This window comes from Mizuhopecten yessoensis, unplaced genomic scaffold (genome assembly GCF_002113885.1).
Source record: "Mizuhopecten yessoensis strain PY_sf001 unplaced genomic scaffold, ASM211388v2 scaffold10175, whole genome shotgun sequence".
NCBI lineage: Eukaryota > Metazoa > Mollusca > Bivalvia > Pectinida > Pectinidae > Mizuhopecten > Mizuhopecten yessoensis.
This window is the reverse complement of record NW_018408416.1, coordinates 213,275-227,497: the sequence shown is the minus strand read 5'-3', so window position 1 is coordinate 227,497 and position 14,223 is coordinate 213,275. Positions and strand designations below refer to the sequence as shown.

The 14,223-nt window shown below is 33.9% G+C and overlaps 1 protein-coding gene across 1 annotated transcript; it reads left to right on the top strand.

The window, feature by feature from the left end:
- The first annotated feature begins 298 nt into the window (after positions 1-298).
- Positions 299-14,082, top strand: LOC110459656 (N-acetylneuraminate lyase B-like). The gene is made up of 10 exons (XM_021512011.1): positions 299-930; positions 3,546-3,607; positions 5,368-5,438; positions 6,765-6,852; positions 7,220-7,274; positions 7,870-7,945; positions 8,311-8,403; positions 9,059-9,204; positions 10,487-10,658; positions 12,555-14,082. The coding sequence occupies exons 1-10, from the start codon at positions 838-840 to the stop codon at positions 12,713-12,715; spliced, it is 1,017 nt and encodes a 338-aa protein (XP_021367686.1). The 5' UTR covers positions 299-837; the 3' UTR covers positions 12,716-14,082.
- The last annotated feature ends 141 nt before the right edge of the window (positions 14,083-14,223 follow it).

Below are 14,223 nucleotides of genomic sequence, written 5' to 3'. Positions count from 1 at the left end.
TAGTTAATATCTTTTCATCATTTTCGTTATTCTACCAAAAGCCTGTCTTTGAAAATTTGGGTGAGATTAACCAGGGAATAGATATATATATTTATGAAACAGTGTTAACTATAAAATGTTAAATGTTACCTGATTATACGATGACATGATATATCATCAAGATGAATGGTATTTAAATGTAGACACATGAACGACTGATTGCTGTCGTGCAAAGATTAGAAAATAAAAGGAATGTGTAGGTTTGTGTAAGATAGTAAGCCGGTATTACATTAAATTGTTATTGTAACAGGAGAAAATATATCGCCGGTGATCGATCCAGTCCAGTTCCGCAATAGTTCCCCTCCTTTTCCCAAGTCTCCGCCCCTGCAGACACCACTATTTACAACCAAGGTTAGGGTATACCCTTGCCAAGCATTGGGTTAGTCAAGGGCACCACTGTAACAGGAAGTGAAAAATGCAAGTCAAAACTGGGATTATTTCTTGGTGCCTCCGAAATCTACACGGACGCTCAACCATCTGAGCTACCTTGTCGACCAATTCCAGTGCCGTTACATTACTTCTTCCCTATCCAAGTTTTCTACCTTTAAGGAGTCACTATTTACAATAAAAGCTCGGGCATCCCATTGCCAAGCGTACACCCTGTACTTGAAACTGGGGTTTGTCACAGGCACCTATGCAACAGGAGGGGACATACGCACAACCAGACCGGGATTCCAGCCTGGGACCTCCGAAATTTAGATGGACGCTTAAAACCACTAGAGCTACCTTGAGTGACGACCGACCCAGGCCAGTTCGGCTGCAGTATATGTAAAAATATGACAATACATAACCTAAGTTATGCTGACACTACTATCGCGAAATTCATGTAGTGAGGTGAAATATACTATCTACACTATCAGCAGGTGTACATACGACCTGACCATGGCTAAGGTAAGTTGGAAAGCTATAGATATGCTCGATGTCGATATATTACAAATGGCTTGTCATTCAAAATAGCTTAATACAATCATATTTGTTACCGTATCTGTTGACATATGGGATGTTGATTCACTTAAGTTATCTTTCTGTATGCAGGTCATCTTGTGTAAACAGATTCAGTATATACATTGATATACAAAATTCAAGTCAGTAATGTGACAGGATGCAGGTATAAATAAATAAAAGATACGACTGAAGATAAAAACAAACCAATTCATGACTAAAGTTAACTTAACCATTTTAAGTGAAAAGGTACATAGCTGGTGTCGTCGTCGATGACGCAAAAATGCTTACCCTTCCGGAGCACGTGGTCGTATGCTCTGTAAATTTTGAAAGGCCTCGATTTAATTCTTGCTGATTGTTGACACATTTTGTTATTCTCTTGTAAACATTTTTGCTACAGGTTTCGAAACTGCTGGAAAATAGTGTATTCTCTGGTTATCATGTTCGCCATAGGTGTAAAAACTGCTGGTAAATATTGTATTCTCTTGTAATCATTTTCGCTACAGGTGTAAAAACTGCTGGTAAATAATGTTTTCTCTTGTAATTATTTTCGCTACAGGTTTCAAATTGCTAGTAAATAATGTTTTCTCTTGTAATCATTTTCGCTGCAGGTATCAAAACTGCTGGTAAATAGTGTATTCTCTTGTAATCATTTTCGCTACAGGTTTCAAACTGCTGGTAAATAATGTTTTCTCTTGTAATCTTTTTCGCTACAGGTTTCAAACTGCTAGTGAGTAATGTTTTCTCTTGTAATCATTTTCGCTACAGGTTTCAAACTGCTAGTAAATAATGTTTTCTCTTGTAATCATTTTCGCTACAGGTGTAACAACTGCTGGTAAAAAGTGTATTCTCGTGTAATCATTTTCGCTACAGGTTTCAAAACAGCTGGTAAATGTTTTCTCTTGTAATCATTTTCGCTACAGGTGTAAAAACTACTGAAAAATAGTGTATTCTCTTGTTATCATTTCGCTACAGGTTTAAAAACTGCTGGTAGATCGTGTGTTCTCTTGTAATCATTTTCGCTACAGGTTTCAAACTGCTAGTAAATGATGTTTTCTCTTGTAATCATTTTCGCTACAGGTGTAAAAACTACTGAAAAATAGTGTATTCTCTTGTTATCATTTCGCTACAGGTTCAAAAACTGCTGGTAGATCGTGTGTTCTCTTGTAATCATTTTCGCTACAGGTTTCAAAACTGCTGGTAAATAGTGTATTCTCTTTTAATCATTTTCGCTACAGGTTTCAAAACTGCTGGTAAAAAGTGTATTCTCTTGTAATCATTTTCGCTACAGGTTTCAAAACTGCTGGTAAATGTTTTCTCTTGTAATCATTTTCGCTACAGGTGTAAAAACTACTGGAAAATAGTGTATTCTCTTGTTATCATTTCGCTACAGGTTCAAAAACTGCTGGTAGATCGTGTGTTCTCTTGTAATCATTTTAGCTACAGGTTTCAAACTGCTAGTAAATGATGCTTTCTCTTGTAATCATTTTCGCTACAGGTGTAAAAACTGCTGGAAAATAATGTTTTCTCTTGTAATCATTTTCGCTACAGGTGTAAAAACTGCTGGTAAATAGTGTATTATCTTGTAATCATTTTCGCTACAGGTTTCTAACTGCTGGTAAATACTGTTTTCTCTTGTAATCATTTTCGCTACAGGTTTCAAACTGCTAGTAAATGATGTTTTCTCTTGTAATCATTTTCGCTACAGGTGTAACAACTGCTGGTCAATAATGTTTTCTCTTGTAATCATTTTCGCTACAGGTTTCGAAACTGCTGGTAAATAGTGTATTCTCTTGTAATTATTTTCGCTACAGGTGTAAAAACTGCTGGTAAATAATGTTTTCTCTTGTAATCATTTTCGCTACAGGTTTCAAATTGCTAGTAAATGATGTTTTCTCTTGTAATCATTTTCGCTACAGGTTTCAAACTGCTAGTGAATAATGTTTTCTCTTGTAATCATTTTCGCTACAGGTGTAAAAACTGCTGGTAGATTGTGTATTCTCTTGTAATAATTTTCTCTGCAGGTGTAAATACATCTAGTATATAGTGTATTTACATTTGCGTTGAGAGCTCGTCACTAGTTCGTCATTATTGTGACAAGACAGTAGTTATAATGCTTATAATGAAACTGAAATATAAATAAAACTATGGTGAAGCAATAATGATGTATTGCCTTCAGATGCATAATCAACACAGACAGGCAATACCTGGTCGAATTATTTACAGATATACATCCGGATGTCATGATAGAATGAGGAAAGTACAAAACGAAGCAGGGGTTATATATTATAAGACACTTGCTATAAAATTCAGGTTATGTAAAGAAATGTGTCGACCCTCTATATCGTACACAGATAAGGTATACGAGAGGAATTCTCAGATAAACAGGTAGACATATAGCACCTCAAGTACAGCGATATGACAGTATCAGGTCAAGGAAATACAACAGATGTTATAGGACTACATTGGGGGGAAAGAAATACAACTTACGGTAAATGATAAATTAGTATTATCATGAAATGTACAAATGAGTTGTGAATATGATTTATCCTTATTGTCTTTAGACAACAGATTACTGGGTGGAAGGATTAGCAGCTGCTGTCTTTACTCCATTTGACGAAAATAGGTAAAACGATCTATAGTCACATTGGATATTCTAAATGTGTATACTAAGGATAAGAACGCTTTTCTTAACATTAACAATATAATATCCAAATTCAATGTTCTTACGCAAGTCATGACGAATTCTCTGTTATGTAAAGAAACATCCGAACCTGATTTAATTTATCACCCAAACGCTGATAGGTGACTATGTATACCTAATTAATATAACACACAACAGTACTACGAGCAATGTACCACACTATTACACACAGCAGTACTACTAATTATGTACCACTTTGTTACACACAACAGTACTACGAACTATGTACCACATTGTTATATTGCACACAACAGAACAAGGACCTAGGTACCACCTTGTTATCGTACACACAACAGTACTACGAACTACGCACCACAGTGTCACAACAGTACTACGAACCATATATCATATTGTTACACACAACATTTCTACGACCTATGTACCACAATGTCATATAACACACAACAGAACTACGAATTATGTTCCCAGTGTTATATTATACACAACAGAACAACGAACTATGTATAACATTGTTATATTACACTCAACAGTACATCTAACTAGGTACCGTATAGTTACACACAACAGCACTACGAAATATGTACCCCCTTGCTATTGTACACACAACAATGATACGAACTATGTACAACACTGTTTTATTACACACAACAGTACCACGAACTATGTACCGTATAGTTACACACGACAGTACTATGTACAACACTGTTTTATTACACACAACAGTACTACGAACTTTGTACAACACTTATATTACACACAACAGAACTACAAAATATTACCACCTTGCTATTGTACACACAACAGTACTACGAACTATGTACAACACTTATATTACACACAACAGAACTACAAAATATGTACCACCTTGCTATTGTACACACAACAGTACCACGAACTATGTACAACACTTATATTACACACAACAGAACTACAAAATATTACCACCTTGCTATTGTACACACAACAGTACTACGAACTATGTACAACACTTATATTACACACAACAGAACTACAAAATATGTACCACCTTGCTATTGTACACACAACAGTACCACGAACTATGTACAACACTTATATTACACACAACAGTACTACGAAATATGTACCACCTTGCTATTGTACACACAACAGTACTACGAACTATGTACAACACTTATATTACACACAACAGAACTACAAAATATGTACCACCTTGCTATTGTACACACAACAGTACCACGAACTATGTACAACACTTATATTACACACAACAGTACTACGAAATATGTACCACCTTGCTATTGTACACACAACAGTACTACGAACTATGTACAACACTTATATTACACACAACAGAACTACAAAATATGTACCACCTTGCTATTGTACACACAACAGTACCACGAACTATGTACCGTATAGTTACACACGACAGTACTATGTATAACACTATTATATTACACACAACAGTACTACGAACTATGTACCGTATAGTACACACAACAGCACTACGAAATATGTACCACCTTGCTATAGTACACACAACAGCACTACGAACAATGTGATATGTTGTACTATTTCAAACAATACTACTAAAAATATGTTTCACATTGTTTTATTTCATACTACACTAATACGAACTATGAACTACTTTATCATATTACACACCAAAACACTATGTACTATACAGGATAGTGTCCTTTACACACCTTATTACTAAGAGCTATGTATTATTTTTGTAGGCAGTTGGACTTATCCAAGATCGAGCCATATTGTGACCATCTGTTGAAGCATAATGTCCGTTATATATATGGTATGCATTTTTTTATTGTTTAGTTTTTTATTGTGCAAACCGTTTTATTTATTGAACAAACAACGGCGAAAGAAACAAATCTATCTATTGACATATTATTCAACTAGAAAAAAAGCTTTTTCGTATCAAGACTGTATATTCTAAATGTTAAGTTTGTTTTGAACACAAACAGTAATTGGAAATCAATTTTGTAAAGTTTCGAAAACGTCTGTTTCCTTTGTCAAGCAAAGAACCAAAACAATTGTTTGCACTCTTTGCTTAACAAAGGGAAAAAACGTTTTCAAAAGCTCGGAAAATAAGTGTTCCGTTACTGTATGTGTTCAAAACAAACTAAGCATTTATTACTAATACTACACTGATGAATCTCATTCTGACTATCTGACTATATTCTTCTAAGATATTCACTTGCTATACGAACGAAGGAAGCACCTATTTTAGAGTTTGACTGTTGATGCAGAATTCCAAACAAAGAAAACATCTTATTCTCCCATACAGACTTTAAGTCTATTTAGGACTAATCGGTGGTACTTAAGATAAAAGATATTGAAAGATCATCTTTGTCTTAATTGTTCCAAAAACATGTATATGATATAGCAGGAAGGGAAATATATTTACGAACCCCTTTATAGCGTACGGTATTTAAACTGAATCTAGTATTTTATGTAATTAACACTCGAATAAACTCTTGCTGCAAGGCTGCGGCCAACGTCGGGGACTAATGTTCGCCATTCTTGATAATTTACGATGTTTATAAACACTGATCTTATTGATATCCTAAATACTGCCGACTCTTCTACTACAGTCGCTATCCCCGATATTTACCTTTTACACGACCAATATGCTTACTACTTAACAGTACGACTAGCTGGACGATTTCTATTTCCGATCGTGAACTGTCCCTTTCTTGATTATTACATCCCTGCATACCAAACCTACGGTGTTTTCATGTCGACGTTTGTTATGCATTCAGGCGTTCGCTCTAAATGTTATGACTTCCGTGAAAATGTCGACTTCTGTCCGGTAAAGTTACAACACAGGGTCTCCAAAGATGCAGCCTGATGAAGACTTTAAACAATATATGCCATGGCATACCAACACGTACCAAGAAAACTGTTTATTTCATGTCTCCATATAAACTTCCCACGTCCTCATCATAGCTTTCGCAATTCCTCTTCAACTTGAAACATTCAAAGAAGTATGTTTCACCAAGGCAGGGTATACCTACAGTAATGATATCATTTTAATGTGACGCAATCTTACGAATCTCTTTATCATGCTCTTATTTAATACAGTTATTATTCATTTTGTATTTACATGTTTTTACAGTCAATGGTACCACGGGGGAAGGGAACTCCTTAACTTTACAGGAACGTAAGATGGTTGTTGAGAAATGGATCGAGGTATCAAAAAAGAGGTATCATATTTCTTATCAGATTTCTCATCTTGCATTTTATTTTGTATGTGTAACTTAACCTGATATAACGGTATTTATAACATTCAGTATCATATAAACAAATAATTAAAATAAGGTCTGGTCTAGATAGAACTTTGATCAACTTGTTCTGTATGCGAAAGAGTATTTACCAGATGCGATTGATTTGAATGAGTTTCAATGTATTATTTTTTTGTATAAACTAACTCCAGTAAAAATAAACCGTTTTCATGAAATGTTAATACTCATGCAATCTTTTTAACTGGATATGTTGCTTTCATTTGATAGCATTGAAAAGAAGACACAAATGTGAATAGCTCCATTTTCTATCTAAAATTTTCTATAACAGGTTATCAGTGATGGTCCATGTCGGGTGTATGAACCTCACAGAAAGTCTTGAATTGGTAAGGTGATATCAATATAGTATTTCACAAAATCTGCATCCTGCATTGATTGCGCTTGTTGTAAGGAAACACGATCATTTGTTTCCTCGAGATTAAACATGTTCCACGAGAGCTAAGCAGGTGGAGTAGGACAACCGTTAATTTTACTGTTCATAAAATGTAGTATTACACAGAATCTGATATTATGGTTTCATGCAATGCTATATTAAGGTTTCACGCAATTAAGGTAATATTATGGCTTAACACAATATTATATATAGTTATTATGTAAAACAATTTGAGTGCTAAACAATGATCTGACACTATTAATAATCAAAATCATGAGCAGATAGTAAAAAAATAACTGAAGGTGAATCTTAAGCTCAACGGAGAGAATAATGGAACTCTTTATCTTATAATACTGTAATAGGTACCAAAATTAGAAAGCCCTGGATTTCATCTAAATGTAATAAATATCAACACAATACTTACAATATTGTATAGCTATAATTTTTGACTTGATACTAAATTTGTGTGTCCGTTAATTCAAATTCTGTAAATTAAGACCCAGGCGATTGTTTCAAGACAATTATGGGGAGTTGCGTTGCTTTTTTAGACTCGCCATGCTGAACAAGCAGGAGCTGATGCCATAGCGACACTTCCGCCATTGTTCTTTAAACCAACCAACATAGGTATACATGTAGTAATGACATGTTTATCCCATCAAAACACCAAATATTATGTAGACAGTCTCAATGAACTACATGTATATTCATGCACAAGCCATTGTTGCAAGATATACTTAGCTGCTGCTATAGCAGTGTCATTCACATAAACATGCAAATCTTGAGGAACGTTCCGCGATATAAAGGCGATGGTAATGCAGCGGTATCCTTTTCAATCCTAATCCCAATACAATACGTGTCTGTTTGGTTTCCAAGACGCTTTGGTAATGAGTTTCAATCCAAGAAACGACGTCCAACAACATCTATGTTGTAATAATACTAGCTTGTCGTTACTTAAGTTATTTTGCCTATTTCACTGCATTCTCTTTCAGATGCCCTGGTGCGGTATTGCAAGGCGGTTGCCGATACTGCTCCCCACCTGCCATTCTATTATTACCATCTCCCTATCATGTCGCACGTAAATCGTGAGTAATTCATTCTGTTAATCAAGAATATTTAATCAGTATTTGAAGTAAGTAAAGGATTAATTGTAAATGAAGAATAAAGTAAACCTATTTTTCAGTTTCTTGAGATTATTTCCGTTTTAACAGTAACACCTGTATGAAAAGTTCTTCAATAGATTCTGTAATGTCAACGTTGTTTAGCTCATGTTATAAATTGATTAAAAACTTACCGCTATACATCTTTCAAGAATTCTGCTCTCGATACTCAACCTTTTTTTTCAACCTTAGGATGTTTCAAAATAAAACTACATGCACGCGCCACCTTGTGAATTAGATGTTAAGGCTTGTTGCAATCCTATCTTGAAAACTGATCTCAACATTTAACAAAAAAGCTGTTATCGAAACCCATGTCCCTCCAAAACTATTAAGTTCTAACTTCATCAAAACCCTTGGGCTAACAATGAAATGAACAAATTTTCCAGACAGAATCTTAGATCTTACGATAAAGCGCTCATAATTAAGTCACCTGAAGTCTTGGACTGTTACAGAAACATCAAAAGAATGATGAAAAAACAAAAAATACCTACGTGGCGGTAGTATATAAGTTGCGTTACAAAATTGATATAATTTGTGACGGAAACAAAAACATGTTTTAATTCTATACTAATTTGCCCAGTGAACATGGAAGACTTCCTTAACCGTGCTAAGGACGAAATCCCCAACATGGCCGGGCTGAAGTTCTCTGATAAAGACCTGGTGGATTTGATTGGTTGCAGCTTTGTGGATGGGGGACGCTACAATTTGTTGTACGGCTGTGACGAGGTAGGCCAGCTGATTTGTTTGAGTCTGATGGTGATTTAAAAAGAACTTCTCTAATAAAGGTTTAAGTAGCCTTATCGCTGTGATTACGGTAACATTTCTATGAATGCTCTCACTGATTATGGCATTTGGTAACATTACTGTGAATACTCTAAATGATAAAGGTAACATTGCAAACATATTACTATTAATATTCTAAATAATTTAGGTACAATTATCATGAATACCCTTAATGAGTAAAGTAACATTATTATGACAATTCTTAATGATTTAGGAAACATACTATGAATACTCGTAATGATTAAGACAACATTACTAATATTATGAATACTCAATTGATTCAGGTAATATAACTATGAATACTCTCAATGATTTCGAGAACGAAACTATGAATAATTTCAATGATTAAGTCACCAATCCTAATACTAGGAATCCTTTAATTGATACCATTGCTATGAATGCTCTTAATGATTAAGGAAACTTAACTACCAACAGTTTTAATGTTTTATGTAACGTAACTATGGATTCTCTTAATGGTTTAGACAACAATGCTAATACTATGAATACTTTTTAAGATAAAGATAGTGTAAACACACATATTTTTTATAATCTAGATAACTCAGCACGAGAACCCTTAATGCTGTTGGTAGGCAGAGTACACTCTTAATAAGTTTCGGAAGCCTTCGTACAATATATTCCTTATTAATTTATTAGAACTACTGAGACCTTTGTTAAGATCTCATATCTGATATAAAATTGGGTATTATAGGTATTAGAGTTAAAACGGGATATTCAAAATGACGCGTTTTAATTGACTTTTGTCAATAAAGATTTGATCAAAATTATTAATATCTTATTAGCACTATCATTATTTTATTTACATTTCAATTTTTGTCACAGAAATATATAAGGGATATCGATTTCAGTTTTGAACATGTCCGACTTCATTTTAATATTTCATGAACTTTCGATTTCAAATTTATGTATCCAACACATAAATATATTTTCTGAAACATCTTGCACTATTTTGCCATATTTGGGCAGAGTAGATGATGCAAAACAAGAACAACCAACAATAAAATGAGCAACGAATTGTTTAAATTAACCCAATTCGATGCTTCAAAAACAAATGTATTTTTCATACCATAAAACGATAATAATTTAATCTGCCATTGCGAATGTTACTTATAATTGAAAACATGTTCCAGTCGTCATAAATATATATATAAATAAAACAAAACAACAAACAAACAAATCAACACCAATATCGTTGACTATCTTGCAGCAACTGATGGCAGGTCTGGTGACAGGAGCTCACGGGGCTGTAGGCAGTCTACACAACTTCATGCCAGACCTTTATAACAGGATGATACAGCAGCTGAAGGAAGGGGACTTCGATAGTGCTAGGAAGGAACAGATACAGGGACAACGTCTGTGTAGGATTGTGTACCGTTATGGTGAGCAAATAGTGAAATTGATCAGTGATTAAAACTGTTATGACTATCAATACAAAACAGTTGCAACATAATCAAACGTTAAAAAAACTAGGTTTTGATAGGCAAACAATAAGACACATACGATTATCACTAGAGATACGATTTATAAGAACCTATTTAAGTACGAAGTAACAAAACTTCTGTTTAAAAATCCGATGACCGATACCGAAACCAAACAAAGATTAAACAAATTATTTGTATTAACTGTTCAATTCGTCCATTTAGGTCTCATGGACTTTCCTAGAATTATAATATAATATGATACAATAATAAATATTGGTGAAGAGTTTTCAAAAACATATGTCGATTGAGAATCATTATGGCTGTCCTGATTCGTTTATTATTGAACTGGCAGTCACTCATTGATGAGATAGTTAAACCTTTCCTATCATTCAATGTTGGAGTTATTTCCCCTACTGTGTGATAGAACACCGCATTTACCATTTTATAACATCGGAAGGGAAAGTACTCGTGACAGTTTAATTTTCATCTGGTGTGGCGTGCATCAAACAGGAAATGCTTTAACATATGTCTCGGTTCGTTCTACCAACCTAGCTCGGATATACTCAATGCCAAATTTTAACCTTTACTATTGTATTTATAAAGATAAAATATTGCAGTAAAATGAAACCAGGTATATAGCTGTCAAAGTGTACATGATTTATAATAATACACAAACTCCCGTTTAATGTAACCACATCGGACATTTTTGAATTGTCACTGACACGAGCAGTTCTTGTTATAAACATAACTACCTTCTGTTTATTGGTTACACTATGTGTAGACAAACAATGACATTAGAAATGGATAAATGAATTATATTTTATGTCCTGCAATAAAATGCTACGTCATTGCCATTTTTAAATGAAACTTTATGGTTACGTTGTATACCATTCGTTATCACATTGTACAGTATGAGGGCGGCTGTTCTTTTCTTAACACATATATTTGTTTACATTTTACAATATTTCATCTTAATGAAATATATATTTCACTGAAGTGAAATTCTTTAAGACACTCAGAAAAGTCGTTGTTATTGAAATTAGAAACTAAGAGTTGTCGATGGTTACCTGCAATTGTTATTGAAATTAGACACTCAGAGCTGTCGATGGTTACCTGTAATTTAGTATTGAAATAAATCACTTAGAGTTGTGGATGGCTACCAGTGATTGTTATTGAAATTTAGCACTCAGAGCTGTCGATGGTTACCTGTAATTGATGTTGAAATTAGACACTTTGAGTTATCGATGAGTACCTGTATGTTGTTATTAAAATTAGACAACTTGAGTTACCGATGAGTACCTGTATGTTGGTATTTAAGTTAGACAATCAGAGTTGTCGATAGTTACCGTTAATTTGGTAAAGTCAAAGGAACGTAAAATAAACTTTTCTCAACTTTCAATACGTCTGGATATTTAAAATCAATGTGTTCGTAATTTCCGCATAAGAGTAATTGTGACATTTCATAATTTGCAGATGACCATCTATAACTATTGAGAAACGAAACAACACAAAAAATGTATGCTTCCTCTTAGACTAGTAAAGAATAACTTTTGATGTGGCGCGATTTCGGGAACACCCTCATTACTGATCGAAGTTTTAAGTAGTAATTAACAACAAATGGTAGACGGCTTTTGGTATTCTCAAACTGACTTTTGACTGTGCTTTAGAAGAAGATTAACTCATTAAATGTCGGAGAAATCTGGTTTGTAAGTGAAGTTTAAAGAATAAAAGATATAGAATATATCAACATAAGGGCTTAGTAAAGCATAAGCTGTTTCACGTGCCTCCATATAGTTATCTACTCAGAATGTAAAACCAATGTGAGTTAATCCTAAGTTTACATTTTCTTGACAGGGTCGATTTTGGGAGGAAATGTCGCAGCGCTCAAGGCCATTATGTCTATGATAGGGCTAGATATGGGCCCTCCAAGGGAGCCGATGAGAGCTATAACATCAGAGGAGTTCGGCAAATATAAATCAGAAATTGAAAGTATAGGATTTTCCGAATGGCACTAAATAAGCTTTCTGATTAAAAGTTGTAACTTTTAGATTAGAACGGTTAATTTAATACTCCAGGTTTTTTCAGCGAGAGTATATTTTGCGCTCTTGACATTGACAGGATGTTGAAAGAAGCTTTTAAAAGGAATAAAAATAATATTTTGTATATTTTTACACAGTATTGAAGTATTTAAACGGTGAAAAAGGATAACTTAAAAAGGCATCAGTCACATGAAACACTAGATCTATGACTCTGATAATACTTTGACATAAGAAAGCGTGATTGTGGTGAAATGATAGCTCGTAAAAAAGGCACGATGAAGGTTAAATTGTCTGGATAAGCATGTTATTTTTGGTGTATTTTATTTTAAAGGTTTATTTAAAAAAAAAAACTCATCTCCAGATTGGTACGAAGATGAAGATAAGCTTGTTACATGAAATCGTTTGTACTAGAGTCATTTTAGTTTTCAAAAGTAAAGGACTCTTTTGCATATTTACTTGGCAAACGTTCTTAGTTAAAATGGTTTACTGGAGGATCTTGGGCTTATTCAAACAAATTACCATATCAACTCTTAACTAACGCACTTACCACTGTTAAACGTCAATTCAAACTTATTGTTCTACTGCATATGGATCAAGGATAATTAAGAACAGTTTTTACTTATAATGGTTAACTGCAAAATCTCATTTTGATTTATTTAATTAAGTAACTTTCCAACTTGAAACTACTGTACTTACTCAAGTAAAAAAAAAAACTTAAAACAGGTTGTTGTACGATATATTCACACAGCGAAATTAATCAAATGTGGATTTAGATAACTCTTTAGAACTTCTCAAAAACCCTTATTCTTTTGACATCGGAACACTATTTATTATCCTTAAACGAAAACAAACCTCTGTAAGCTTTCTTATTAGTATGCCAATCTTTCTTTCCTTAATACTGGTAAACGCTGATATACGTATATCATTTACAATATAAATAGGAATTACTTGGCGAACGTCACTACTAGTTCTGCGAAAATATGTTTCAACAGACTATCGATACTCCAGTGATTACAGATTGTTCACCGCTTACAGCTGATCCTTTTTGTACTCATAGGAAACTGTATTTATAAAATAACTCTAAAATATAGAAGATAATGAACGTGCTCATTCCTTAATGCACATTTTCAGATACAAATGTGCATTGTTGAGGTTTATTTTCTATAATAGGACAAATAGGACTGTCAGAACATACTTGCATATCATTAACCATCTGGAACCAAAAATCAAAGATTCTTACCCGTTTTTTTTTAATATGTTGTAGTTTTCACAGGTTTAAATCCAGAAATACTTGATACATTTCCCGCAAAAGTACAACTGCTGAAATAAACGGATCTGATGTTTGTTAGCGTTGGTTATACTATTTTCTTTGCTGTTTATCCGCGTGTATATGCTGATGATTCCAACATGTAAGAACATTTCAAATATGATTAGAAATGTTACTTACAAGTTGAAAATGTTGACAGAACGATATGAACGAACAA

Bases quoted from the DNA above. Each gene is read 5' to 3' on its own strand.
- LOC110459656 (XM_021512011.1), top strand. From the start codon at position 838: ATGCTGACACTACTATCGCGAAATTCATGTAGTGAGGTGAAATATACT. The intron at 931-3,545 runs GTAAGTTGGAAA...TATTGTCTTTAG, and splicing joins ACGACCTGACCATGGCTAAG to ACAACAGATTACTGGGTGGA. The intron at 7,946-8,310 runs GTATACATGTAG...ATTCTCTTTCAG, and splicing joins CTTTAAACCAACCAACATAG to ATGCCCTGGTGCGGTATTGC.